Consider the following 13,254-nt stretch of genomic DNA (forward strand, 5'->3'; position numbering starts at 1 on the left):
GAAATGAATGTCGCTTGAAACTCCCAGAGACTCATGATTAAATTTAAGTTTTTATTCCCTCTCCCTGGCCACTGAGGCTAGAGGAGACTGGCTGAGGGCTCATTCCTTTGTGAAAACTCTTGAAAAATATCTTTCTGGCTGGTGCCATTATTACTTACCAAGAGGAGAAGCAGCCTAGAGCAAAGCCGAACTCAGAAGCAGGCAGGAAAAGCTATCACCCATGTATCCTTACATCAAATGATGTCTGTAAACAGAACTACACCTCTAATTAGTCACATCATTTTGGTTCATTGGCAATGTAAGAGCTCCAAATTGGAAAACAATACATAGGCATGGTAAATGGTGGAATTTAATCTTTATTTACAGGAGACTGCAAGATATGAAATTCCACATAGAAGAAACTCACTGAGAGTAGAAGCTTCATACAGTATGTACAGTTTGGAACTGTTCAAGTATAGATTCGTTGTAAAAAGTGCTACAATAACAAACCACATTTAAAAAGAGTTCTTAGTAGAGAAACAGTAAGACGTACTTATACCAAACATAGTACACAACAAACAGCTTTATGCCTCAGTTGTACAATCTAAAAGTTAAAGGTCCCAGGAGTGCCATCCTGAACTTGGAATGTATAACCTTCAGAGGTAGTTTCTGGCACAACATTTTGATCTTCCTCTTCCTGGAAACATTAAAATAAATAATTCCCATAAATATGGCATAATAAATAAGTAAATATTCCCACAAATATGGCATATCTCATCTCTAAGTAGTAGCCTGCCTAGAAGTTTGTATTTACTCTTAAGGTCTTCATCTGCATATTTCACCTTTAACCCTGTACACTTTTGAAATAATGGAGGGAGGGTGGGTTGCTGAAACTTGCCAGTTTATTAGTACCTGGGAGGGGAAGGTTCTGAATAGGTTCAGAAATGCACTACGATAACAGAAAAAGAGAGATTTCTTCTCTACCTATCACTTTAATAGGCAAGGGAAAAACTGCTTATTATGCCCAGAGTATAGCTATGGGGTTGGTTGACTTCTCTACTGACTCCTACACAAGCTTACTCTCAAGATAGTTCTAAGACTCCCAAGGCCATTCATTTGAAAGTAAATTGGTGATTTTTTTTAAAATCTCAAGTTAAAAAGATATCATGACAGGCCCGGCCAGTGTGGCTCAGTGGTTGTGCATCAACCCATAAACCAAGACGTCACTGGTTCACTTCCTGGTCAGGGTACATGGCGGGTTGGGGGCTCAATCCCCAATAAGAGGTGTGCAGGAGGCAGCTCATCAATGTTTCTATCTCTCTATCCCTCCCCCTTCTTCTCTATAATCAATAAAAATAATTTTTTTTAAAAGGTATCATGCCAAACATTTGAAGAGCAAACATATACATTATGTCCCACTTACACTAATATTTTGTTATATTTAGTAAGGATACAGGGTTTATTGAAAAAGTATGACAAAAAAAAAAGTCCATGGGCTTGACCTTAAATGTCCCTTTTCCAAGTTCTCAATGTTAACAGGTTACTCACCTCTACAGAAAAATATTTCTCAATCAAGTTTAGTGACGCTTTGTACACCGACTCATTTTCATGGTTTTGTAGAGCTTCAATTTTGTCCAAACCTCCACATTCTTCAATCATTATACTTAGTTTCTCAGTTTCACCTAGTTTCTCAGCAGCCTAAAAAAATTCCAATCTATGTTTGAGTGCTAATATATTATCAGACAGAAATAAACACTTGACACTTCCTTCAACAACCCTACAAGACAAACACTATCTCCATTGTACATTTTTTAAAAATTTAAGGTGATCAGATCTGTACTTGCTCTCAGCAACTACTTCTATAGTATTGAGCTACAAAGAGTTTTGAATAATTCTCAACCTTTTCTGTTCATCACCACCTGGGCAACTTTAAAAATGACACTATATTTAGGTTCAACTGGTCTGTAATGGAAACAGGAAATTTCTGTTTTGTAAGAGCACCCCAGATAATCCCATAGTGCGGTCAGGTGGAGAACCAGCCCGGCCGGTGTAGCTCAGTAGTTGAGCACTGACCCATGAACCAGGAAGTCATAGTTCCCTTCCTGGTCAGGGAACATTCACAGGTTGCAAGCTTGATCCCCAGTAAAGGGGGGGGGGGGGGGGCAGTTGCAGGAGGCAACAAATTAATGAGTCTCTCTCATTGATGTTTTTCTCTCCTCCTTTCTTCTCTCTAAAATCAATAAAAGTATCATTTAGATAAATAAATAGCCCTAGCTGGTTTGGCTCAGTGGATGGAGCATCGGCCTGCAGATTGAGGGGTCTTGGGCTCAATTCTAGTCAAGGGCATGTACCACAGTTGCAGGTTCGATCCCTGGCCTGGTCTGGATGTGTGTGAGAGGCAACCTAGTCAATGTGCCTCTTTCACATCAATGTTTCTGTCTCTCCCCCTCCCTTCCACTCTCTAAAAATCAATGGAAAAATATCCTCAGGTGAGGATTAACAAAAAAAATTAAACAGTAAGCCAATTATCATCAAACCCAAACACAAATGATATCTTGATAAGACTTACCTGAAATATATTTGAAATGGCATCCAGAATAACCAGAATAATTTTGGTATCTTTCGCAGTTAAGAGGTTCATCAGTGGTTCTATTATGCCACAATGAACGAGGTATACAATTTGTTCAACTGTTCCACCACTTGTATAGTTGGTCACAGCCCATACAGCTTCCTTTTGTGTCTTAAAGTCTGCCTAATAAACATAAGGAAAGAAGTTTATTTCAGAATGGTTGTAAAAAGAAGATTCTAAAAGTACTGTTTTAGAAAAAGTGACTATTGAACCTTAACTGAAAGAGATTACTGGCCATTTTAGCAAAGGACTCTAAGTAGAAGCTAACATTAGTACATCAAGAATCCTATCAAGCACAGCTTTTCCAATTGCCTGTCCATAAACACTAACAATCCTTTGATTAAGGCCTAAGACTCCATTACCTTAGAAAGAACAACAATGAGGAATGGGACTAATCCATGATTCACAACTTGCTGTATCTGGTCCTGGCGGCCAGCTGTGATGTTTGACATTGTCCATGTAGCTTCCTTCTGAATATTAGTTTTGGAGTTCATTAGTAGGCTGGGAAAGATGGCAAGTGCTCCTGCATCTATTACAACCTGCGTCTGTTCATCTGTCCCGGTGACAATATTTCCTATGGCTCTTAGCGCAGGAGTCTAAAATGGGGGGAAAAAAAAGTTATGCTGACAGTTATCTTTTATTTTTTCCAATATTGCTCAAAAACACTGTACCCCAAAAGTTTTTTTTTAATTTTTTAAAATATATTTTATTAATTTTTTACAGAGAGGAAGGGAGAGGAATAGAGAGTTAGAAACATCGATGAGAGATTAACATCGATCAGCTGCCTCCTGCACAGCCCCTACTGGGGATGTGCCCACAACCAAGGTACATGCCCTTGACTGGAATCGAACCTGGGACCCTTCAGTCCACAGGCTGACACTCTATCCACTGAGCCAAACCAGTCAGGGCTACCCCAAAAGTTTTGACAATAGGCTTATCATGGCCTAAAAAGGCAATGTCAACATTAGTATCAACTGATTATGTTCCTTATATTTTATGTTCTCATCTGAAAGTTAGTAACTTACCACAATTGGCAATTCAGTAGCTCCTAGGAGCTTCACAAGTTGGGGCACAACTCCTGTTTTCACAACCATTTCAATCCGTTCATTTGGACCATCAGTAAGGTAGGAAATGGCCCAGCAGCTATCTGCTAATACTTCTGGATCATCATGATGCAGGAGACGAACTAAAGTAGGAAGAATCTGCTCAACAGCATCTAATGGGGGTACAGGATTCTTGTTGCGACAAAGGTTTGAAAGTGTCCAGGTCAGATTACGTAAGTAACCACACTGCAGGAAAAGAAAAATGCAATGAAAAGTCCTGTTTTCTGAGGTGGTGGGAAAATTAGAATCAACAAGTGAGTAACTTACTGCTAAAGATGACATATCAGGAACTGCAAGAAGAGCCAACAGTGGGTCAACTGCACCATACTTGATAACCAAGTCTCGGAAAACTGAACCATCACCTGAAAAAAGGGCAAAGTTAATCCTATCTACTTTTCTAGTACCATCAATGGTCAGTGAGTGACTCAGTGCACCAACGTCTTAACATAAAGACAATACTCTCAGAAATTCCCTAACTTACTTAGATGCCACTTTCACACCTAATAACCACTGAAAGAAAGCAAGTTCAAAACACAAAGGTCACTTACTTATACCAAGCACTTACCCCAACCTCAGCATGATTAGAGACATTCTGTCAAAAGAACTTAAAATGCCAAGTACCTGCAATATTTCCTAGAGCCCATACGGCTTGTTCACTGATGTGAGCGTGGGGAGATGCCAACAGAGAAATGAATGCTGGAATAGCACCTCCATCTACTACAGCCTTGGTCTGTTCCGAAGTCCCAGAAGCAATGTTAGTGAGGGCCCAAGCAGATTCAAACTGGATGGGACTACAATCAGTTCTGCCCAAGAAGGACACAAATTTTGGGATCAAACCAGCCCGGATTATGTTGTCTATGGGTGGCTGTTTTTCCCTAGAAAGCAGTTTCCTATGGGTGAACAAAAAGATAAACAAAAGTTGAAGGTGATTAACAAATGAAGTTTGTGTAAAAAGCGATTAAAAATGCAATTCAAGGATTTAGAACTTTAGACAGCCTTTTACAGTGAAGCACTAAATGCTCAGATATCCTGGATTGTAAAAGGAGCTAAACAGATTGGCTGCAGGGTACTGCCATATGTGGTATCTTTACTACCTTTTTTCCAAAATAAAAATATTACCAGTAGTGTAGGTCACCCTACTCTACATCCCTGCAGAAATCTACTTTAGATCTTGTCAGTTTTTTTTAATCTCTCATTGTTCTTTTAATTTGTATTTCTCTGACCAAGTAAGGTTAAACATCTTTTCCATGCTTGTCATTTAGATTTCTGCAGTCAAGCTCCAGAAATTATTAATCCTTTCTGTGATGGGTGTCACAAATATCTGTGTATGAGAGATAAGTCTAAGTATACGAATTTTCTAAATGGGTGTGCCAATCAAAAACTTTGTAATTTTCTTTAAAAGTACACCAAAAGTTGCCCTAGCTGGTTTGGCTCAGTGGATAGAGTGTCAGCTTGCCTGCAGACTGAAGGGTCCCAGGTTCGATTCCGGTCAAGGGCATATGCCCGGGTTTTGGGCTCCATCCCCAGTTGGGGGCATGCAGGAGACAGCCGATCAATGATTCTCTCTCATCATAGATGTTTCTATCTCTCTCTCTCCCCCTTCCTCTTTTAAATCAATAAAAAATACATATTTTTTTAATTTAAATTCTTTGTTTAAAGTATGTCTCCTTTTTCCCCCATTGACCTCTCCCCAGCCACTCCCACCCCCCAGCACATGCCCTCAACCCCCTACTGTCTGTCCATTGGTTATGCTTATATGCATGCTTAACCATTCATCACCCACACCATCTATCTGTCTTTTTCCCACCAAAAACAAACAAACAAAAATCTAAAAAAGCTAATTTCTAGGGTTACCCATGCTACGACAGACAACACTTACCTTGCAGCCTGAGTAGCTTGGAGCTGGCTTTCCAAATTGTTGCTATTTATGCCTTTGACAATGTCCTCAACAGACCAATTTACAGTGCCCTACAAAAGCAATGGAATTTTGCAAATTATCATTTTTTAGATTAGATAAAAATAAAATCCCTTATTTGCCATTTTTTGGTTTATAGTCGGTTACTAAATGTTCATTAGCCCTACATTTGTTTGCCTGTTAATTAAATATCAATTATATAGAACAGTCTCAAACAAGTACAAAAAATAGAGACTTAAAAAAAAAGGTAGGAATAGGCCAGAAAGTGGCTCTGGACACACTTTCAGTTGGTACTGGAATGAGCCAGGTTAAGTTACTGAGCTGGCAGCTGTAAATGCAGGGAAACTTACTAGTAAAAGAGATCGGAGCTAAAGACCTTGCAATCAACTTGAGTAGATTATGGAGAGTGGGTAGGAAAGAACGAATTCAGAGCAAGGGGGAAAAAAATCTTCAGATTTTATAGCTAAAACCGTAACACTAGCAATGTTTTTAAAGACTGAAGTCCCATATTGGCTCTCTGGCTTTACCATAATTCATAAGCTAAAATATATTTACCTGGTTGTTGCGGTTTTCCTGCAGTGGAGACGTAGCATCATCGGGAAAGGAGCTCACATTTCTCCTTTTCAGCATCTGGTCATCCTTCTTAGCTTTCCTCAGCTCCACATTAACTTCTATTCGGCGCCGCCTCATTTCCTTGGAAAAAGAGAACATGTCATTTCACCCATCATTTCGGGTTTTGTTGCAAAATGAGGGCTTTCTTATTATTTCCAAATTCCCTCAGAGTTTTGATTATCTTCCCATTTTAAAAATACCATGTGATGGGGAGGATGAGGGGACAATGGGGGGATAAAGACACATTTGTAATACCTTAATAAAAAACATTTTTTTAAAAATACCACGTGAAAGCAACAGAAGGTACTCACTGTACTGTCTTTCCCCTTGTTCTTGAATCTGTTAAGGCGGGCAGCTGGCGAATTAGCATTCTCGTTGGTGGACATGGTTATGAGACAAAGGGAGAAGCTCTAAGACGGGGGAGAGAAAAAGAATTTCCCTTTTTTATCATTTTGCTTTGTCAGTAAGAAGAGTGTTGATGGCTACTTCACATTCTTTTTTTCATACCAATTCTTCAAAATCTTGCGTGTCCTGTAAGCTTACAGCACAGCTCAAGGCTCGGACTTGCCACAGGCATTTGGTAACTCCCCCACGGGACAGTGCAGCTCTAGACTCTGCCACATGCAGTCCCCAGATAGTGAACTGAAGACAAAAAACGGCGCCTATAAAATCTATGTCCCAGCCGCAATATCCAGAGCCTCTGGTCTTTTAATGGCCAAAATAGGCGCATTCTTCACATTGAGAAATGAAAGAGAAAGTTGGTTCATTTTTTGCGTTGTCTCCCATAACTCCTGCCAACCCTGAAATTCTGCGAGCCGTTCTGCATCTTCAACATCCCGATAACATGTTCCTTTCTAGGAATTTCGAGGGAATGCCCTCCATTAGGCTCCTATTAGCTGACATCATTCAGACTCGGATATACTTACAAGCGCTCTCCACACGATGACACAATTTACTTCAGTCTTTCCGACGTATTTTTATTCCATTACGTTAGTTCACAAAACTGACACAGCCAACCCAAAGCCTACGTTTTGAGAGAGAGTTCCAATGGCCACCTCCACCTCCAGTCCCTTCCCCTGCCCCCCCCCCCAACACCCCCACACACCCCCCGGAATATGCAGCGGCCCCCGGCTCCCTCCGGGACTTTGGCCCGTAGGCCTCGCTCTGATTCTGCGAGTCGCGAACCGCAAAGGCTCCCGCTGAGGTTGTCCGGGCCCAAAGCCCGCGGACTCGCCTCGCACTAACAGCCTCCTCGTCAACGAACGACGCCCAGGAGGCCTGGTCATCGAAGGAGGCCGAAGCCAGGCCAGGCGTGTCCCCGGGGCCTCCCCTCCCGCCACCCGTCAGCAGAGCGCGGCCCGCGGTCCCGCCGGTACCGCTCCGGCGGGGATGGGGCCTGAGTTCTTACCCACAAGCCGCTCAGGCTTTCACAGGAGACCGTGAGCGGAGGACGGGCTGCGGTTCGGTTGCTCCGAGAACGTCTACGGCGGCTCAGCTCTCAGACGGTGTGGCTCGCGCAGCCGGCCGGCGCGATTTAAATTTCCCGGCGGCTCCGCATTCTGATTGGCTGGTTCGAGCCGATGATGAGCGTCTATTGGTGGATTTGAAAAACACGTTGGGGGCGGGGAGTTATCGGGCCTAGCCGCAGAGAGCACAGCATCGCGAGATGAGGGAGCGGACGGGCGATCCCAGAATACCTCGCAGCTCGGAGGGTAGAGACTCCAAAGCCGGGCAGGGAGCGCCGGAAGGGCAGGTTCTCAGCCCGGTCTGCGCCTGCGACCTCGGCCTTTGGCAAAGGAATTGGGGGTTCTTGTGAAGTCGACGGTCCTTTCCCCCCCCAGGCTGCCTTAATCAAGTAATACGAATGATTCCCAAAAGTCATTCTCTTTAAACTTATTGATATAGAAATATATTGCTACCCTAACCGGTTTGGCTCAGTGGGTAGAGCATTGGCCTGCGGACTGAAGGGTCCCAGGTTCGATTCCGGTCAAGGGCATGTACCTTGGCTTGTGGGGACGTCCCCGGTGCGGGGTGTGCAGGAGGCAGCTGATCGATGTGATGTTTCTCGCTCATTGATGTTTCTGGCTCTCTATCCCTCTCCCTTCCTCTCTGTAAAAAATTAATAAAATATATATATATATTGCTATGCACAGTTCACCAGAGGAACTTGGCAGGCGTTTCTGGCCATTCTGGAGCGGAGGGACAAGGCAGATAGGTGCGACAGGTTTCCTTTTAACTTGCATCATACTGTTACAGGCACCTCTCACCGACACTAAATCGGATCCAGCAATATAGTCAAAAGATCATACACCATGACTAAGTGGGATTTATTCCAGGGTGTGTATGTGTTCCCCACGTCCTGTGTGGTTCAGGGTTTTCAGGATCTGGAAGAGGACCCACACACAAACGAAAGAGAAGAGACAAGAGATAATTTGGAAATATTGGGGGGCCAGACGGGCAAGTCCAACTCAAGGGTAAGGACTTCCACCAGTGCCCAGGCCTCGCCAGCCTTTTATTCAACTCGGGTTACACATAAAGCCCTTAGGCAATTTTGGTAGCAGACAGACTATCTTAAAGGTCAGTAAATATTAGGATTTACTCAGACTATTTGATCAGGAAATAGCTTGAGCCCCCATTGTCAGGACTAGACAATTGGTGCATAACTCAGGCCCTTGCCATGGGTTCAAGGTTCACCAGTGTTCCAGGATCCTTGTTTGCACTTCTCTGCTAGTGAGGACAATGGGCAGCCTCCTGCACAGGGATGCAAGGCTGGTACAATATTCGCAAATCAGTAAATGTGATACATCACATAAACAAACTGAAAGACAAAAATCACATGAGCATATCCAGAGACCCAGAAAAAGCATTCGACAGAATCCAACACCCCTTTTTGATAAAAGTCTCAACAAAGTGGGAATAGAGGGATCATACCTCAACATAATCAGGACTATATATGACAAATCTACAGCCAACATCATACTAAATGGGCAAAACCTAAAACCATTTCCCCCAAGAACAAGAAAAAACAGGGATGTCTGCTTTCACCACTCTTATTCAACATAGTACTGGAAGTCCTAGCCACAGTGATCAGACAAGAAGAAATGAGAGGTATCCAAATTGGAAAGGAAGAAGTAAAACTCTCATTATTCACAGATGACATAATATTGTACATAGAAACCCCTAAAGACTCCATCAAAAACTACTAGATTTAGTAAATGAATTTGGCAATATAGCAGGATACAAAACCAACACCCAAAAATCTATGGCTTTTTTATACACCAATAATGAATTCTCAAAAAGACAAACTAAACAAACAATCCCATTAATCATTGCAACAAAAAAATTAAGATAGTTAGGAATAAACTTAACCAAGGAGATAAAAAACTTATACTTGGAAAACTACAGGACATTGAAAAAAGAGATAGAAGAAGATATAAACAAGTGGAAGAATATACCGTGTTCATGGGACTGGTAGAATCATCATTAAAATGTCCATACTTACCCAAGGCAATCTACAGATTCAATGCAATCCCTACTAAAATACCAACAGCATATTTCACATATCTAGAACAAATACTCCAAAAATTTGTACAGAACCAAAAAAGACCCCGAATTGCTGCAGCAATCTTGAGAAAGAAGAATAAAGTTGGAGGAATCACAATACCAAATATCATGTTATGCTACAAAGCCACCATAACCAGCCTGGTACTGGCACAACAACAGGCATATAGATCAATGAAACAAAACTGAGACCTCAGAAATTGAACCAAGCCTTGATGCTCAGTTAATATTTGACAAAGGAGGCAAGAACATACAATGGAGTCAAGACAGTCTCTTCAATAAATGGTTTTAGGAAAATTGAGCAGATACATGCAAAAAAATGAAACTAGACCACCATACACAAGAATAAAAATCAACATGCGCCCTAACTGGTTTGGCTCAGTGGATAGAGCGTCGGCCTGCGGACTCAAGGGCCCCAGGTTCGATTCCGGTCAAGGGCATGTACCTTGGTTGCAGGCACGTCCCCAGTGTGGGGTGTGCAGGAGGCAACTGATCGATGTTTCTCTCTCATCGATGTTTCTAACTATCCCTCTCCCTTCCTCTGTGTAAAAAAAACCCCAATAAAATATATTAAAAAAAAAAAAAAAAATCAACATGGATGAAAGACATAAATATAAGTCATGAAACCATAAAACTACTAGAAGAAACCACAGGCAGCAAAATCTCAGACATCTCTTGTAGCAATATGTCTACAGATACATCTAGGGCAAAGGAAACGAAGGAGAAAATAAATAGGACTACATCAAAATAAAAAGCTTCTGCACAGCAAAAGAAACCATCAACAAAACAAAAAGGGAAGCCCACTGTATGGGAGAACATATTTGGCAATGATACATCTAATAAAGGGTTAATATCCAAAATATATAAGGAACTCATACAACTTAACGAAAGGAAGACAAATCCAATTTAAAAATGGGCAAAGGACCTATATAGACACTTCTCCAAAGTAGACATACAGGTGGCCAAGAAATTTATGAAAAAATGCTCAAAGTCACTGATCATCAGAGAGATGCAAATTAAAATGACAATGAGGTAACACCTCACACCTGTCAAAATGGCTACTATCAACAAATCAACAGACAAGTGCTGGCGAGGATGTGGAGAAAAGGGAACCCTAGTACATTGCTGGTAGGAATGCAGACTGGTGCAGCCATATGGAAAACAGTATGGAGTTTCCTCAAAAAATTAAATATGGAACTGCCATTTCACCCAGTGATCCTACTTCTAGGAATATATCCTAAGAAACGGGAAACACCAATTAGAAAGAATGTATGGACCCCTATGTTCGTAGCAGCACAATTTACAATAGCTAAGATCTGAAAACAGCTGAGGTGCCCCTCAGGAGATGAGTGGATAAAAAAGCTGTGGTACATTTACACCATGGAATATTATGCAGCAGTAAAAAAGAAGTATCTCTTACCCTTTGAGACAGCATGGAGGGACCTGGAGAGTATTATGCTAAGCGAAATAAACGAGTCAGAGAAAAACAAGTATCACATGATCTCACTCATATATGGAATCTAATGAACAAAATAAACTGTTGAACAAAAGACAGAAGCATGGAACAGACTGTCGAACCTCAGCCAGAAGGTGGGGATGAGTGGGTGGGTGGGAAGAAATCAACCAAAGAATCTGTATGCATATATGCAGAACCCAGGGACACTGACAATAGGGTGGTGGAGGCCTGAGGTGGGGGCAGGGGTGGGCTATAAAGGGTCAATGGGAGAAAAAAAGGGGACATATGTCATACTTTGAACAGTAAAGATTCACAAAAAATAAAAATAAAAACGTATACTCAAGGGTGGAGATTTAATTCAATTAATAAATTCTTATAGCATTATCAAGGACATTCTTAAGTGAAGCTGACTCCCCCCCAAACACACACTTCCAGTGCATGAAAGTGAAAATGCCATTTGGTGCCACTGTCTTAATTCATAAGGTGACAGTTTTACCCACCATCACTTCTGCACCATCAGTGCTGGATGATTCGTTCATTATTATTCACTAAGTGTCTTAGTTTCCATGAAAAGCATTTCCTGGATGGCTCATGACCCACAGATCAAACAGTGACACACAGACAAGATTTGAACTCACCAAAACTTTAAATAGTGCTTAACTCTGAATGGTAGGATTAGTCATTTTCCTTTTTTTTTTTTCTTTCGTTTGGCTTATCCATGTTTTATAGTTTTACAATGTATTATGTGTCCAAGAAGAAAATGAAATTGTGTTGTTCTGTAGTTTGGTAGTAATTTGGATGTGGCTGTGGGAGGATGCGAGTACCACATTTACCTACCCTGCCGTCGGGACTAGAAACCTCTCCATTTTCCCTTTCATCCGGAAGGAAAGAGGAGAAAAATAAATGTAGATAAGTGGGGTACAAGGGCAGATTTAAAGGAAAGCCTGTTTGCCCTGGAATCCCCCAACAGTCCACAGCACATAGTCGTTTATTAAGTTACTGTTCCTTGAATAAACGCAGGAAAGAGGGAGAAAGAAGGGCCTGCGAGGGATGGGAAGGTTGCGGTGGCGTGCGGGTTCTTCATACCAAGCGGCAGAGAAAGGTCCAGGGGAACTTTGTAAAATGCAGACGCCAGGTCCTGCCCAAGTCAACAGAATTAAAGTTGGGGGGGCGGGGCACAGCCGGTGGAATTTTGCTTAAAGTTCCCCAAGTGCGAGTAATGTGCACCCAGGGAAAAGAACCTCCCCAAACCCAGCAGCCAGGGAGCGACCCGGGCGTGGAGAGCCACGCGCAGGCGCTCCCGGATTGGCCCCAAGTCTAGGCCCGGGGCGCACAAGGGCGCAGGCGCGCGCGCTGCCGCCGTGGGGGCGGCTTCTAACACTCACACCGCCCTACGCAAGGCCGCGGAGCGCAGGGGCGGGGCGTGATGATGGCATCGCGTAAGAGGGCGTTGTGAGCGAGCTGTTCGTGTGGTGACCCAGTGGCCTAATGGATAAGGCATCAGCCTCCGGAGCTGGGGATTGTGGGTTCGAGTCCCATCTGGGTCGTACGGAACTTTATTTTGGCGGAAGGAAAAAGGCGATGTACTGAAATCAGTAAAAATAGATTCTGAAATATGGTTACCAATATTTCGATCGCTGCAGCGATCTCTGGGAGGATTGTCTTGACAAAGCAGGAAACGCATCTCCGTCTTTTAAAGACATCGCAATTGAGGATTTGTAAGTGAAAGCCAAGGAGTGATCCAAAAGTGGGGTTTTTCGTCTTGCTTAACTTTTTTAAAAGAAAAAAGCCGTCTGGACAGATGGCTCCACTCCTTTTTCTGTCTGCCTTTTCAAGGTGAGCTTCACCATGGGCAGCCACACACGCAAAACTTTCTCCTCATCCTTGTCCCAAGGGGTATGTGAGCAGATCCAACTGTGCTGGCTCCAAACATTTATTTCAAGTGCTAAGTTGAGTTCATAGAAAAGCAATTGTGCTGTTACAACACACAAATATAATA

The 13,254-nt window shown here is 42.5% G+C and overlaps 1 protein-coding gene and 1 non-coding gene across 3 annotated transcripts; one reads left to right on the plus strand and one right to left on the minus strand.

The window, feature by feature from the left end:
• Positions 1–353: 353 nt before the first annotated feature.
• On the minus strand, positions 354–7,730 carry KPNA2 (karyopherin subunit alpha 2). 2 transcript variants are annotated; one of them, XM_070394217.1, is made up of 12 exons: positions 7,647–7,730; positions 7,165–7,262; positions 6,550–6,648; positions 6,182–6,319; positions 5,591–5,679; positions 4,333–4,601; positions 3,979–4,073; positions 3,634–3,897; positions 2,971–3,204; positions 2,549–2,731; positions 1,528–1,677; positions 354–676 (listed from the first exon to the last, which is right to left on the minus strand). In XM_070394217.1, exons 3-12 carry the CDS (start codon positions 6,622–6,624, stop codon positions 584–586), a joined length of 1,590 nt encoding a protein of 529 aa, XP_070250318.1. In that variant the 5' UTR covers positions 6,625–6,648; positions 7,165–7,262; positions 7,647–7,730; the 3' UTR covers positions 354–583. The 2 variants fall into 2 exon arrangements, with proteins under 2 accessions (XP_070250318.1, XP_070250317.1); XM_070394216.1 differs by lacking the exon at positions 7,165–7,262.
• Positions 7,731–12,729: 4,999 nt separating this feature from the next.
• On the plus strand, positions 12,730–12,802 carry TRNAR-CCG (transfer RNA arginine (anticodon CCG)). The gene has a single exon. It is a non-coding gene; the product is annotated as a tRNA-Arg (tRNA).
• The last annotated feature ends 452 nt before the right edge of the window (positions 12,803–13,254 follow it).

Source organism: Myotis yumanensis, unplaced genomic scaffold (assembly GCF_028538775.1).
Source record: "Myotis yumanensis isolate MYYU_CA2020_CCGP unplaced genomic scaffold, mMyoYum1.0.hap1 SCAF_16, whole genome shotgun sequence".
In the NCBI taxonomy this organism is placed as follows: Eukaryota; Metazoa; Chordata; class Mammalia; order Chiroptera; family Vespertilionidae; genus Myotis; species Myotis yumanensis.

Coding starts and splice junctions, on each gene's coding strand:
- KPNA2 (XM_070394216.1), bottom strand. CDS start 6,624: ATGTCCACCAACGAGAATGCTAATTCGCCAGCTGCCCGCCTTAACAGA. Junction 4,074..4,332: donor GGCTCTAGGAAATATTGCAG/GTACTTGGCATT, acceptor CCCTTTTTTCAG/GTGATGGTTCAGTTTTCCGA. Junction 3,898..3,978: donor CTGATATGTCATCTTTAGCA/GTAAGTTACTCA, acceptor CTTTTCCTGCAG/TGTGGTTACTTACGTAATCT.